This window comes from Pholis gunnellus, assembly GCF_910591455.1.
Source record: "Pholis gunnellus genome assembly, chromosome: 2".
NCBI classification, from domain to species: domain Eukaryota; kingdom Metazoa; phylum Chordata; class Actinopteri; order Perciformes; family Pholidae; genus Pholis; species Pholis gunnellus.
The window spans coordinates 13,301,833-13,317,658 of NC_136536.1; the positions used below are offsets into that span (position 1 = coordinate 13,301,833).

The window sequence follows — 15,826 nt, forward strand, 5'->3', positions numbered from 1 at the left end:
TCGGTTAAATAAAGGGGACCGGAAGTGGATGTTTCAGCGACGCTGTTAAGGACAAATTAGAAATAATAAAAATGGGAAAGATTGGAAATTTATGGAAACATATATTACATGTAGCCTACAAACCAACTGTTCGTAAAGTTCATAGAGTTCACATTACTGTGTTGTGATAAGTGCATTAGTGCATCTTTCATGTCAGGACATTTCAAAAGGGCTTGTTAAATCCTTCTCACTAATACACAATAATTGTGGTAAAGCCATTAGCCCATGCCAAAACTGAATTTGAACAAAAACGGAAACAAGCAGAAGTTAATCTGTCACTTCTCTGATCATCTTTGATCGGCCTCTCACCAAATCGCGCGCAAGTGCGTCACCGGTTCATCTGTTCTCATGGTTCGTATGGTTTATGTGCCTCCATCGCATTTCCTGCTGTTCAAACCATCTACAGTCTATGGTTCATACTACAGGTGATGTAGTATATACAAATTGCAACCCCGATATAAAAAAAACAAATCAATGACACAGGTGAATTGATATTTGCAAAATATTCGAATTTTATTCATTCATATAATAATTCATATTATAATAAATTGTACAAAAAGACTGTTCTACTGAAATGGAACATGGTTACCTCATCTTACTGTAATGTAACAATGAAGCAATCATAGACTGATGTATTTTTTAGGATCTCTTATCTTTCAAAGTTTGTTGGGTGCTGCAGCTCAACGAATAAAAGCTGGAAAACTTTACAAAAAACAACCCACATTTATGACAAGTACGAACATAACCGGTGCTATGTCTCCGTCCCAATCCACATTATTAGGTGCGAACAGCATCTGGCTTGAGGAACAGTCTGCTGTGCCAGTAGTCTGGGTTGTCAAATGATGTGTTGCTGCCAGGCTCCCCAATGCCAGCCAACACCTTGATGTATCCCCCAATCCCTGCACATATGTCCCTGCCCATCTCCTCAGAAACAGCCCTCCCCTTCAATGGGAGGTTCTGGTAGTCTGCCTGCTCCCACCCACTGGGCACCACTCCAAATCTGGTCATCTCCTCATACTCCTCCACCATTTCACCCCCTGCTGTGAGCACATCTGGCCTTGGCATGACCATAATGCTCACATTCCCCTGAAGTGCAGGTTGTTTATTTGTGTTGTGGTACTTCTCCTCCTCCTCTTCCTCTGCAAGCTCTTTTTTCAACACCTCCACTATTTGGTCTGTTTCCTCTGTCTTTGCTGCACTCTTTGAAGATGTTTGACTCCCACATCTCTCCCATGCTGGATCATCTCCCTCTATAGAGTTGAAACGCCTGATATCCATATATTCATACCTGCCTATCCCTTGAGCTGCCTCTTCTTGGTCATCCACAGCTCTGATCCCACTATCAGAGTCTCCAGTGAGCTGATGTTTCTCTGTGGAATCTCTTTGCTTTGCAACACCTCCTTCACTATCCCCATCTTCTTGCTTCATCCTTACAGCTGAGATTGGTGTCAGAGTTTCCACATCCGTTGTTTCCTCTACAGGTACGCGAGCCATGAGGGTTGGTGAGGGTAATGGTGAGGTTTTACAACAAACTGCCAATGAGTTGGCCTCTGCCTGTGATAGGACGCCGCTGGTCGAGCAAAGAGGAGCACCAGACTCTTTGCTCATGATTTCATACTCCTGGGAGGGATTCATCACCACAAGAGACAGATTATTCTTGAGTCTTGAGTTTATTCGCCCAGAATGAGAGGCGCTGCAGACTGTGTGCCAAGAGAGAATGTGTAGAAGGAAGGAGGGAAAAGGAGGGAAAAGCCACGATTATGTATTGTTTACACTATCACTTACAAAACAGTCAAGTAACTAATAGAATAAATCAGCATGCTCCCATCAGAGTGCTGGTAGTTTACCTCTCTGTGGAGTAACACGTGACCCAGCCAGGACATAGCCATAGTGGTCCACCTCCTCTTCTTCTTCTTCTTCTTCTGCAGTCCACACTTTATACGAGGATGGACTTGATGCTGTTGAGAGCTTCCTGTGCCGGCTAATGGATATACGGGGAGTACCCCTCTCAGAGCCAAACCGGGCCCTGTGAAGACTCCCAGTCCGTGAACCCTCCTCATGCAGCTCTGCCTCTCTGCCACTCCCCCTGAACTCTGACCTCTCGGGCAGCGTCCGCACAGAGCTCAGTCGAGACCTCTGAAGCCACAGCTGAGACAGAAAAACGGAAGACATGTACTGATGCAGCAGCTCTAATGCGCTTTAATGTGTCTCACTTCCTCTGCTAATGACCCACTGGCACTGTGGGGTCGTAATATTGATTCTAATATGGCTATTGGAAAAGTCTAGTTCAGAGTTTCAAACTGTATCACCTGTGCAATTGTAGTATTGTGTTTTTTTGCATGCATGCGTGTGATTTTGTGAGTCTGTATCACCTGGCGGATACTGTCCACAGGGCTGGGGTTCATTGGCAGGTATCCAATGGGTCCAGCCTGAGAGGTACCGCTCTACAAATCAGGGAAGAAAAAAGTGTTATGTTCTCGTTTCCTTTGCCTCTGATCTAATCACAATGGTCCCAAAAGAGTCTAAAATCTAGGCGCGTTTCATTACCCGGTAAGAATTAATCCGTGAACGAGACAGACTCCAAGATGGAGAGTGTTGGAGAGGAGGAGTAGTGAAACCATCCTCCAGTCCTTCCTCGTGTTGGTCTTCCAAATCTTCCTGCAGAAGCCCTCGCTCTGATTCTCTTCGATGGATCTCGACTGAGGCAGCTTCTCCTCCTTCCATCTACAGAAATACATAGCAGCATAAAGGGTTTAACATCTAAGTGAACAGCCAGTGGACTTAACTTTAGAATAAATGACGATGATAGCCTCACCTTGATGACAAGATATCTTGGTGGGTCTCTTGCCATGCGAGTAAAGTCACTGGCCAGCTCTTTGAAGGTCGGCCTTATATTTTCATCAATCATCCAGCCTAAAGAGCAGAAGCAAAACATGTCAGATCATATCTTTGTGTTTCTGCATACTGGTCGTGATGACTTATTATACTCACATTTAACCATGACCATGTATACGTCTATGGTACAGATGTGGGGCTGTGACAGTCGTTCGCCCTTCTCCAGCAGACTCGGCACCTCCTGAGGCTGTACGGATGCATACGGCTCCGCCCCGAATGACATCATCTCCCACACTGTCACCCCTGTCCGGGAAGAGAGACGCCACATTTGAATGCTGCCTGCCAGCTTTCAAGAGGTAGATTTATTTTATTAGTACAGTATAACGTGACGCACTCACACAAAGAAACTCCCAGCCTCTTACCATAACTCCAAACGTCACTTTGATGAGTGTATCTTCGAAACAGGATGCTCTCCAGTGCCATCCATTTTATGGGTGTCTGGATTAAGTGACAAATTGCAGACGTGCCATAAATCGAGGAGACAGTGAAAACCTCTCAACTGTGACTTATTAAATGAGTCATAACAACCTTGGTGTCAGTGTAAATGTATTTCTTGTCGTCGGGATAAAGGAGGTCTGCTACACTGTAGTCAGAAATCTGGACCTGGTAGTCGTTCTTCAACAGGATGTTTCGGGCAGCCAGGTTCCTGTGGACCATGCAGTGCTCCTCCAGGTAGTACATACCCTGAGACACAAACATCCATACAGTATATACCTTATATATTATTCAAAACATGTGGTTGCTCCAAAAAAAGTCTGTAGCGCATGTCGCACTTACTTTAGCAATCTGCACGCACCAGTTGAGCAGGCGCTGGGGGTCCAGGCTGTTCTTGTGATGCCTGATGTGCTCCAGTAAGGACCCCTGTGAACTAAGCTGGGTCACCAGTTGCAGACTGGGACCTGGACAGATACCCAGCAGCCTAACGATGTAGGGGTGGTCCAGGCTGCCCATGGACAGCATATGCTACACAAAGAGCAAAAACACTGTTTACTTTTCGGACTATGATATGATGCGTTGCATTTTGCATGAAATGTTGTACGTATGTGACATGAATTGCTCTTTCTGTAATGCTATGACTCACATCAGTGATCTCAGTGAAGGTCTGTCGGCCTGAGCTATCCTGAATGGTTTTAATGGCCACAGGGATCTTCACAGTCTCTCCCTCCGGAGTCCAAACACCCTTAAACACAAATAAATGCACAGCAGCATTCACATCAGTTCACATGAATCTGTGGAACTTGTATCAGTCTTCTAAAATTCTAATGGAACATCAATCAGTGGATTATCAGTGGATGTGCACAAAGAGGTTAGTGAATACCTTGTGCACTGTGCCAAAAACCCCAAAGCCGAGGGCTTTGATTTTTTTCAGCTCTGAGGGCCTCAGGATGCGGGCATGAACCTTGGTGCCTTTCTCTCCGGGACCAAGTGGCTCAAAACTCTGCCAAAAATTCCCATAATTACATTCCTCTCCAAAAACAAATGCATGTAGCAGTCAAAGCAAAAGCAGCTGATGTGGTTGGATGGTCTGTAAAGTCTCACCTCTCCGCTCTCCAGGTACCTCCTCATGGCTCTCTTGCGGCGGATGGCCAAGCCTCGGTGGTACAGCACGCCCAGGAAAAACAACACCAGGCATAATATGAAGGCAGCCGGTAAACCTAAAGCTATGCCTGTGATCTGACCACTGCAGAGGGAAGCAGAGAGAGATGCTAACGTGCAGATTCCAACTAACAAAAGTGCAGAAGTGATTGGAAAGAAATATTGCACAAAACAAAAAAAAGTCCAATTGGGGAACAGTTTATTTGTCAAATTTGCACATATGCATGTCTGAATAAAGTCAATGTCTCAAAAGAAAATGAGTGGTTCAGGTGTGCAGTTTGTGAAGTTAGTTGGTGTCTCAATTTGCAACACTGACCCGGTGTCATATGCATTAGGTTGTGGATGGATCACACACATTGCAGTGTATTATATTTACCAGCAGGGGGAAACACTCACCTGCTAACTGCCAGTCTAGCTGCCTCTAAACAATCATTTAATCCTGGGCCTGAGCAGCTGTAATGGATAAACACATCATTGATTTGATAATTGTTACACGTCCACACACACACACACACACACACACACACACACACACACACACACACACACACACACACACACACACACACACACACACACACACACACACACACACACACCATTTGGATCCAGTCTCACCCCTGTGTGCAGTTATGGTGACATGGTTCACAGTGACCTTCTCTGTTGGGGTATTTGAAGATCAGTCCCCTCTGTCCATCATTTACCCCAGTGGGACAAGAGGACATGCAGTAAGGACCATCTCGAAGGTTGGCACATGCCATACACTTGTCTGCACCCTAACAAAGAAAGGGATGGAGGAAGACACGTATATGAGAAGCTGAGACACATCATATTTACTGTATGTATAACTCTATGGGGAGGCATTGAAACCTGCAATTAACCAAGGCACAGAATACATGATTTAGACCATTGGCTACTACACATGATTTAAAATATAATGGGCAGGAAGTGGCGGAGAGTCGATACAAAATGTCATAATGGAAGAGAGCAGCGACTTCGTCAGCATTTTGTTGAGATTTGTTGCAGATTTTACACATTGGACAGAAGGTGTCACAAGAGCATCAGCGGAATAAAGTTGTTTGAAAGGAGCAAATCAAATTCCTTTCAATAATTTAGATAGTCATCATTGCTGTTTGCTTCTAATGCAGGGCAAATATTAACTCATGTCTAGACAGTATTAATATTACTGTACAAAGGTTGTTGGGTTTGGATTCAGAGATGTGTGAGACAGTAAAACTATAAAAAATGGGGGACAAAAATATGATTCTGAGGGAGATGAGTCTATTCCCAGAGGGATTTATTTATGACCGTGTAATGTAGTAAAAGGTATGACTGTAAAAAAAAAAACATTATTATTGGATAATTAGCTAAATGTAATGGAAAATTCATACAAAGACATTGGGCCACAGTGTACTATCAAAGAAGGTGATTACCAGTCCAGTACAGCTGGACGTCCCACTCTGAGGCTTGCACTCTGGATGACAGGCAACACACTCGCCATCAGGTCCTGCAAATTCCCTTGGAGCTCTAGGGAAACAATATTCCAATAAATATATGGTCAGATAAAATCAATATATTCAACACACAAACAACCCCAGTAAGAATATCAACACACACATATGTATCTACTGACCCAGTGTGGAAGCTACAGCTACCCACACATGTGCCGTCTCGGCTGTAGTTCCTACAGGAGAGACAGTGGTCGGGCCCCGGGCCCCAGCAACCCGAGTCTGAACACAGCGGGTCACACACGTGGCCCTCTGCAACTGCACACACAACAATGTGAGAAAAACATCAGGAAACCGATGAAGATTTATCAATATAGAGATTGCTAAAAGTGTATAGTACAGTCTGTTCAGCTCAAAGAACAACAAAAGATAACAAGTTTAATTTGGATTATAGAGAGGTTCTTTCTGTCTCGTCTCACCACACTCTACCAGCGCCCTGTTGTTGTTGAAGTTGTTGAGTCGAACTCTGCGGCCCCTGAACAGCTGGGGCCAGTTTACTGTGTGGTGGTAACAGAGGTTGGCATTCTGACTGATGTACACACTGCCATCACTGATCTCCCGGAGAGAGCGCAGGCCCAGTGAGGTAAGAGTGTGGATATGCATCACCATCAGAGAAAAACGCCTTTGGTTGGAAGGTTGGAGGACAGAGGGGACACAGACAAAAAGAAAACAAAGGGAAAAAAAACATTTAAGTTGGCTGGAGAAATATTTATGACATATATATATATATATATATATATATATATATATATATATATATATATATATATATATATATATATATATATATACTGTTTATGTCAAAGAATTACTTAAAATTTGCAACACTTGTTTGTTAGCAGCTCATAGCAGTTAGGAGGGTGTAGAGTGCGTGAGAGAGCAGTGATGACACACGGTTATACAACACACTTAACATGTAATACAGATACGAGTTTAGGCAAGAACACAAGAATCAGAATCATCCTGAGGCATGCAGCATGTTTTATGTCAGTAATATTAGAGCGTTAGTGCCATTTGAATATCTGATCTTTCTATATAGAAGAAAATGTTGTTGATATGTTATTTGTTTTATCGGGTTAATTAATCGTCTTTTACTGATTTACATACATTTCTACTGGGCTCCAACTGACACATTAACAAACATCAGTGTGTGTACACAAGTCTTACTTGTAGAGAGACCTCCCTTGAATGGTTGTGAGACTCGAAAAAACAGACAGATCATTCAGTTCTTTGGGCCACGACTGGATGTTTAGGATATCTGACAATCAAACGCAGTGATAACATTCAAACATAAAGACTGCAAAGGTATTTAGATTGTTTTAGGCCATTAACAGCATATTGCATAACATTTTTCCAGATTATGAGATGGATAATGAATTGCTAATAGGTGTCGAGAACAGCAACCCACTCTGCTGTCATGGATCCGAGACTTATTTCTCTTTACCGTATCTATTTTTAAACAGCTGTATTACCAAGTGACTGAATGTAACTTTGGCAAGAATACAGAGCGGAAAATAAAAAAATATCACATTATACTTAAAATGAATTGAAAACAATTGTCACCAGGATTTAGATTCAAACCTACCAGTGTGCTTTGAAATATTAATTGCAACAGAAGTCAGCTACAACATGTAAAACTATTACCATTTATTGTGATCCATTATTAGCAACAAAATGTCTACAAACCTGTTATTTCTCTCACGGTGCGAAACACTTCCAGCTTTTTGGCATCCAGGGGCGGGATGTTTTTAAAGTCATCTCTATGAAGAATAAAACACACACACAATATGAACAGGCTAACTCTACATAGCTGCACGGAGTGATCCTTCAGGCAGGGCAGGCAATTTACCCAAGAATCCCCGTGACCAGGAAGTGAAGGCTGCCCTGGATCTTGGTGCAGTTGATGAAGCTGTCGATGTTGCTGGAGTCCACCGTCTGTCTATGCTCAGCTCCAGTGCCTTCACACACTACAGGAATGACCAAGCACCATCTTAATCTTTGATGACTGACAAATATACTCAATGTAAGTATATATATATATATATATATCTCCAACCTTTTGGGCAGAGTCCACTGCAGATCTCACACTGCTTCTGGCCGTCTCTCTCCACCTCCATCTTGTCTGGTGGACAAACGCTTACACAAGAGCTATCGTCCACCAAGAAATGGGCTACAGGGAGCAAGACAAAAAAAAAAGAAGAATTTTATGACACAGGTTTGCAATATCAGGAAGGCTAGTTAAAGTATTTTCCACATTGCACAAAAAGTAACAAGACAACATGTTGAGGATGCAAACACACAAACAAACACAGGTCACTCACTGGGACACTGGGAGACACAGATGGATCCGTACTGATATTTGGCATTAGGGTTGGTCTCCATTTGAAACGTCTGCTTGTCATAGATCAAAGTCTGGGGACACTGGGGCACACAGGCTCCAGAGTCGTTGAAATGACGACATGCCTACACACACACACACACACATTTGAGCAAACATATGCTAATTAGGTCCTAAATCCCAAATGATGGGTAGCTCAGTAAAGAAATCATCTTAAAGTATAACCATATTTCGGCTCAAATAATACAAATCATTTCTGTTAAATATGAATTCTGACTGCTTTCATAACATAACACTATACACAGTTGTATAAGTCTGTTAGTCCCTCACCTGGTCCAGACTGAAATATCTAAACAACTACTGTTTAGATGGTTGGATAAATGTTGGATATTTATGGCCCCAGAGGATGAATCTTACAGATCTGTTGACATTTTTGGCTTTCGAATGAAATGTCTCAACAACTATTGGATGGAGCTGTGAAATTTGGTGCACAGATTCATGCTCCCTCGGATGAATTGTAGTAAGTGAAAAGATCCTCTGACTTTTCATCTAATCACATTTTGAATTTGTCATTCATGATTTTCCCATCAGCCTCAGATGCACATTGTGTTTAGTGCTACAGACATGCTAAACTAAGATAGAGAACATGGTTGGCGTTATACCGGCTAAACATCAGCATGTTAGCATTGTAATTGTAAGCATGCTAAAAGTTATTAATTAGCTCGAGGCACAGCTGTGAGTAGAGCCTCACAGCTGCTAACGTGGCTGGTTAAACTCACAAGCTATATTGACAGAAAATCAAACCCGGAAAACACATAATAATATGAATTTGTTTCTGTTTGGGAGCTGCCTCAAATATCAGATGAACCATCAAAAGAGTTTAAAAAACAGGTCACGTGCACAACTGTATTAACACTGCAAAAAATAAAATGGTTTGGATGTTAGTGAGCAGGTTTCAAGTGTCTGCAAGGAGACACAGACCAGACTATATAACTGTAACAAAAACAAAATAGCTGCCTGGAAGACAGGAATTGAATCAAAAGAGAGAGCATAGTTTGTAATTGCATAACATCCACCTGTAAAGTCCTTAAAACCATTGACTTTCAAGTATATCTGTTACAATAGAACCAATCCTGGGAGCAAATGAGGAAGCAAAGTAATTTTTTACATAAAGGAGGCAAAACAGTTTGAAAAAAGATTTATTTTTAGCTTCCTTTGTTACTGAAGAATAAAAAACCTATACGGTATAATGTTTGCAAAGACTGCCTTTGTCTTCATTATATCAAAGACGAAGTACTTACAAAACAATCCACATCCAGAGGGCCTTTACATCCCGCTGCACATTCTATGTGACAGCAGTCCCTGGGGCTCGTCCCAAAACAGCGGCCATTACACTGTGGAGCGCACACCGTCTTAGTCACTGAGACACACAGGAGAGACGGGTTAAACAGAGGTTACCAATGTACATGTGTCTTTTTCTCTGTCTCTGTGTATTTCAGTCTATGAAGAGTGACAGTCAATGAGGAGAAAGAAGGAGGAGGAGGAGAGAATAAAACAGAGAGAAAAACACGGAAACAGAACAATTGGGCACTCACAGATCTGACATTGGTCCTCATTTGGCCCCCAGCAGTAATCTCCACAGGATTTGTGGCATGGGCCTGACAGAAGGAAAGAGAGGCAGTAGTTATACGAGAGAGTATCTAGAGATAATTTAAAGACATGTGAAATAGGACTAACCCAACACCAACCTCTCTCTCCATTGTACTGGATGTCAATTGGAGCACTATTGTCCCTGATGATATCTTGCCAGAAGATCCAGGGGCCGTAACTCAAGTACTTGTTGTTGATAATCTGCACTCCTCCCTCTAGAATCTCTGTGAAGAAATTATAAGAAATTATGCAGAGAGAGCGCAGGCTGGATGTCCTTTAGCAACACTTTAGACTGCAGCCCACAAATTAAAATGTAAATACTTTTTACATTCTGGGTAAAATATACAAAAAGTATACCAGCGGGTACAAGGATAGACGTACAGGCAGTAAAGGACCTAAAACTAAATGACCCAATGAATACTTTTTTTCCAATAAGGATTTATATCACATAATTGGAAGGTACAGACTCAAACACAATCGTCACAAACATACAGGTACATATTTGACCTCTGCCTTTAACCCATCCAAAGCATGTTTTAGTAGCAGTGGGCTGCTGTGCCCATAACATAAAGGGAGAGGAATGGCATATCCTTTCACAAAGGCTATATCATGAAAACTCCACCATAATTCTTTCCAACATTTGTTTCTGTTGTCGGTATTGTCCATGTGGGCTCACGGTCACACTGTCCTGGCTTACTGGGATTTACTGATTAGAACAGAGCCATCGTTAAAGCTATTAGCAACACCTGTGCTTTTCCTGCAAGACCGAGACTAGAGTCTGAATATCTGCTGTGAGAAAGGCCTCTGAGACAGACCTTTGACAAAGTGCTAAACCAGGATGTCAAGGATTTGGGGAATGGAAAGAGGGGAGACTAAAACTGAGTCCCTGCACGCCTTGCCATTAATGTTTTTTATACCACTTAAGAAGACAAGAAGATTAGCTGACAGTGAAGATAAGTGAAGATTGGGATTTTCCCTAATTGTTCCAATACTTTGTCCTGCCATTCTTTCAAAGTATGAGTCATTGTCAGCTATAATATCAACATATATGTTTCTCTGCACATAAAATGACACATCTCATGTTTCTTTGGACAAAACTTAAAGAAATGTACACAGAAGAACAGCACAGCAAATCTTAAAAGCCCGATTCACACCTTGCGTATAAGAAATCTTTTGTCCATTCTTGTGTTTTCTCGGTTAACCCTCTTTACCTGTCAGATTTGCGAGGCCCAGCTGCCGCAGGCCGTTGGAGCCGTCTTTGGGGTAGTTGAATAAGACCGAGAGAGCAAAGCGTCGCTCATAAAGCCTGTTTCCTCTGATGACCCGTAGTTGCCCCAGAGGAATCTCCTGAAAGTGGTTCATGGCAATGAGGACATAGCCAGTCACCTCGCGGATTGCCTGCAGGGAATGAAGAGGACCACACTTCTACACCTTGTACATAGAAATCAGTTGAAAGACAAGGCATTTGGGATTTTGGGATTTTTTTACCTTGAGAAAGGAGAAGTCCCAGCAACTCTCAATCTGAGTGATCTCCAGGTTTCCCATGATGATCTCACAGCCATCATACCGGTCCTTAATCAGGTTGTACTGAATCTCCTGAGAACCTGTGGAGCTCAGTCCGTTCTGCGTACCAGGACACACCACTGACAGAGAAGAGAGACAAACATTACTCTACTTAGTTTAAAGGGTGATATAGGGACTGGTGAAGAGAACCTTAGGTCAATGTATCACTTTACTTGCTATATATCTTAGACCATGTCAGTGGTTGTGTATGCTTAGCTTTACTACACATCCAGGCAGAATGCTTTGAAGGATCACATGCACTTAACATCACGATTAAATCATTTGCAAACTATGCCCTTGTGTTTTTTTTTAATGCATTTTTCTGTCTGGTTTCTGTTCATTTCTGTAACTCTTGAAGATAAATTAGCAGACTCCAGAAACTTTTTTTAAGTTGTGTAACTCTCCACAGTGAACATCAAGTCTGTAACATTGCAACATGATGTGCTGTATTACAGTCCAACAATTATGTGATTTTGACAAAGATGAATGCAGTCTGTGATGCATTACACAATTCAAGCAAGAGTTTAAGAGTTGCTGTCTGCTGATTTATTTTGATACCATACAGAAATGTATGCAAACCAATGGCAGCTTGGAATGCTTGAAAACAAATAACATATTTGAGTGAGAGGGTTATATTGTGCAGTACTTATGGGCTTGGTCTTCTTGATACTGCGTGTGCTGCTGTTTTGGCTGGAGAGTTTGATGTGAAGCACAGTAATACAGACGGGCTGTAACCCCGGTACATGGAGCAGTCCAGGCCTGCGGCTGATCGAGTGGAAGTTGAGGGAGATGGACTTTTCTCAGACAAAGTTCCTCATTGTGACAAAGCTATAAATGTGGACTGTGTGTCCCAGTGACTGAAGAGTGATGCAGTGACAGACAGTGCTCCTGTGTGTGTGCATGTATGTATGTGAGTGTCTGAGGGGTCTGCGTTGCTGAGATCATACCAACAGACAATGGGCCTTGTGTGAGTAGGACTTTCTGGCAGAGGGAAGGGAAATATCATGAACGTAAGGAGGATTGCAGACTATTTCGTACTGACCAACAAAAACTGTGGAGCTGGCCCTTTATGTGCAAAGACAAAACACCTGCAGCTGTCAACACAACCCACATTTCCTGTCTTTATTCGGAACAGAGGTACAAACCAAAATCTTCCAGCTACACTAAAGTGAAGTTGATTCCTTCCATAAACAAACCTTTTAGGCTTGTTGCATGGGGTTTTTACGGAAAATTGCATGTTGACAGATGTAGCGTATCCCATATCTTCTTGAAAACATAGAATAAAAGTGGAATGCTCAGCCTATCTCGGAGCGTTGCATGATAATTCTTACTATTACAGCAATTGAAACTCAATCATGCACAAAACATGCACAACACAGCGAAATCTTCTTTTGAGAAGAACATTAGTGATTTTCAGTAAAACAAAACAATCATCTGCAGATTGCATGTATCAACATGAACAGGACCAATTGTCCTCAGTAGCTTTTTACAACTGGGATCATTGCCATGCAAGCTATTTTGTCTCCACGCGGGCATTGATGTTGCTGGCAGCCATCACGAGCAGAATATAAAGTGGCGATGTATTGCTGCATTAAGGGCCTTGATTAAAGCCCAGTAACAACAGTAAAAAAGCTCTCAAGGAGGAGAGGACAAAGGAAAGAAGAGATGAGGGTTAATAGTTTATAAAATGTGGCCCTTTAACCTCTGACAAGTCTATATGGTATCCATGTTAATTACTCTATTGTATTCTATCATTGTATTACATTATATTCTATTCCATCAATATATAGTTGCATACCATGTTAGAAACTGTGACAATTCAAGGCAAGCAAATGCTGAGGAGTAACTGCCAACAAGTGAATTCAATTATTCTATATAATAATAATAATAATAATAAATTGATGAAATAATGTCAATTAAAACAGGCAAGACAAGGTTTCATATATATATAATAAAATCCTCTTACCTTCGTGGGTTTGGGATGATGCTGTTTGTAGCCACCATGATAAAGTCACACTCAGTAATATGACTCCCCACTTGATCATGTTGATGTAGAATCTATTTAGTGAGATATGATCATATCACACAGGTTTAGGTAGTCCTACGAGGAGCCAATGTTATGCAGTATGGATAAAAATGAATCTTTAGGTCTCACGCTCTGTCTCTGATAGACGAGAGAAAAAAATAGTCAAAGTGAAGGAGAAATGCAGCTCCTTCCATCAGACTTTGCACTAAACATTAGTAATAAGAGCAGAGAAATCGCGCCAATTGCAAAACTAACAACAACAACGAACAAGTGGCAGTTCATTTTGACGCCGGGCTTCCCCTCCCAGACAGAGACATGTGATTGGCCAGGAGCCCGATATATTCACCAATCAGAGGTTGGTCCGTCATTTTTTTTTTTTACGAGCTGCTGCCTCAATTGTTGCCCTGCACATTCAAACGGGTAAAATCCTGATAGATGATATGTTTTATTTAAAAACACATCAGGCCCATGTAGATAAAGCTGAATAACATTTAAATGAATGTACTTTTACCTTTAGTATGTCAAGTTGACTATGACTGTGTATGAATTGATTCAAAAAAGTAACTTTTTGATAAGCAAATGTTTGTTATCCAAACCTTTTCCATGTGCCCCAGTGCTAACACCATGTACCCTATATGTCCCTTCATGTGCAGTTATTTTGGTTTCATGTTGCCAGCTGCTGCATGAGGAAGCAGTACTGTGGCTCCCAGTCAGCAGCCCAGTGCTGAGTGGCTGCACTGTCTTCCCTGTAAAGAGCAGTATTGTCCCCACAGCCCTAAACTGGTTAATCACCTCTTTGATGCGTATGGAGCGGCCTGTCACAATGGGGCACATTGTCAGATGGTCAAGTGACTTCTGAACCCAAAACAAGAACAAGCTTAATTTGAGAAAATGGCCCCAGAGCAGGCAAGATTCCTAAACATGAAACTGCGAGTGAAAAGGGAACGACTTAATAGATAAATATCAGTGACTTGACACATGTCCTGTTACTCATTTTTTGTATGAGAGAGAGCGGAATAGTTGCTGTTTGTTTGGAAGTATCCCCATGTGAGAATTTGAATAATAGTGAGACTACTCAATCATAGCATGGTCCAAATACACATTAATTATCCTCGCATCAGCCTGTACTATTAAGTTGAACTCATAGCTGTCCTCCCCGTCCAGCAGGAGGAGACAGAGTCTAAGGATTGGTGCTCAGATACCAGAGCTTCTGTAGGGCCTGTGGGAGGTCAACTCTCAGCCAGTGTTTGCACCTACATGGTTGTTTTATATGATTATTCTTTGACCCAAAAGTTTTATAACAAACTCTTCTAATAAAATGACCGGCTAAGATCTGTCCACTTGCCTGTTGAATGACAGAAAGCTTGACAGAGCGACAATACTCAGTAAGTTGAAAGTTTTTTTTTTTACAACCTGAGTCAGTTAACACAAACAACAATCAGTGTGGATTTTGTCTATCTTGTTTAGTAAAACAGTATAAAGGGGAAATATCACAGTGGCATTCAAACAAATAAATGTCTGGTGAGTATTCTCACATTCTCAGTTGGGTTTCTCTACCGTCAGGTCAAGAAAAGTGGCTTCAATAAAGGACTAATGGTTTCTGCAGAGTCCGATAGTTTCACATCGCCAACATGGTGTCAGCCTTGGTGGCCCTGTCCCTTCCAAGGCGAGCTGTGGGGGTGACTGCTGTGGCCTTTTGCAGTTGCCACACCCTTCAGGGATTGATGAATTGATTGTGGGGCTGCTGCCAGTGTGTCTGTGCCCTGGGTGAAGGCGTCCCGGTTACGGGTGGGAATCCCAGCTATGGCATCCGCCCTGGGGCTACTATTGTGGCAGACCTGCAGGGGGCCATGGGGGCTGGTGGCCCCGGGAGCAGCTCTGACCCACATACTGCTGTCACACCCCTGGAGACACAGCGGCACTCTCCCTTACATGGACCTCTGATTGGCCCAGACAAAATGACTCTCTGCGGAGTGCTACAATTCCAAACTACCTGATTGTGCCAAACTTCTCTTGAGGGCAGCAGTTAGGAAAGGCCAAAAGAGAAAGACGACGTAGATCTGTGTCCTTCCCACCTAATTCACCTGCTCATTTTCAATAATCAAGCTCGTCATATGTGCTGTTAAGTAATCTGTCATTTTTCTTAGTTGGGAACTGGTACGATAAACAATTGCTGAGTTAAAAATGAATCCTGACGTCAGAATCTTGAGC

The 15,826-nt window shown here is 42.3% G+C and overlaps 1 protein-coding gene across 1 annotated transcript; it reads right to left on the reverse strand.

The window, feature by feature from the left end:
• Positions 1–533: 533 nt before the first annotated feature.
• Positions 534–13,793, reverse strand: erbb3b (erb-b2 receptor tyrosine kinase 3b). Its single transcript, XM_079182299.1, has 28 exons — positions 13,556–13,793; positions 11,515–11,669; positions 11,238–11,424; positions 10,125–10,250; positions 9,972–10,034; positions 9,678–9,796; positions 8,360–8,501; positions 8,095–8,208; positions 7,888–8,005; positions 7,725–7,798; positions 7,206–7,296; positions 6,458–6,660; positions 6,164–6,296; positions 5,964–6,057; positions 5,149–5,306; positions 4,927–4,983; positions 4,474–4,615; positions 4,253–4,372; positions 4,016–4,114; positions 3,712–3,897; positions 3,463–3,618; positions 3,297–3,372; positions 3,031–3,177; positions 2,855–2,952; positions 2,587–2,763; positions 2,412–2,483; positions 1,887–2,187; positions 534–1,739 (listed from the first exon to the last, which is right to left on the reverse strand). The coding sequence occupies exons 1-28, from the start codon at positions 13,632–13,634 to the stop codon at positions 817–819; spliced, it is 4,410 nt and encodes a 1,469-aa protein (XP_079038425.1). The 5' UTR covers positions 13,635–13,793; the 3' UTR covers positions 534–816.
• Between the last annotated feature and the right edge of the window lie 2,033 nt (positions 13,794–15,826).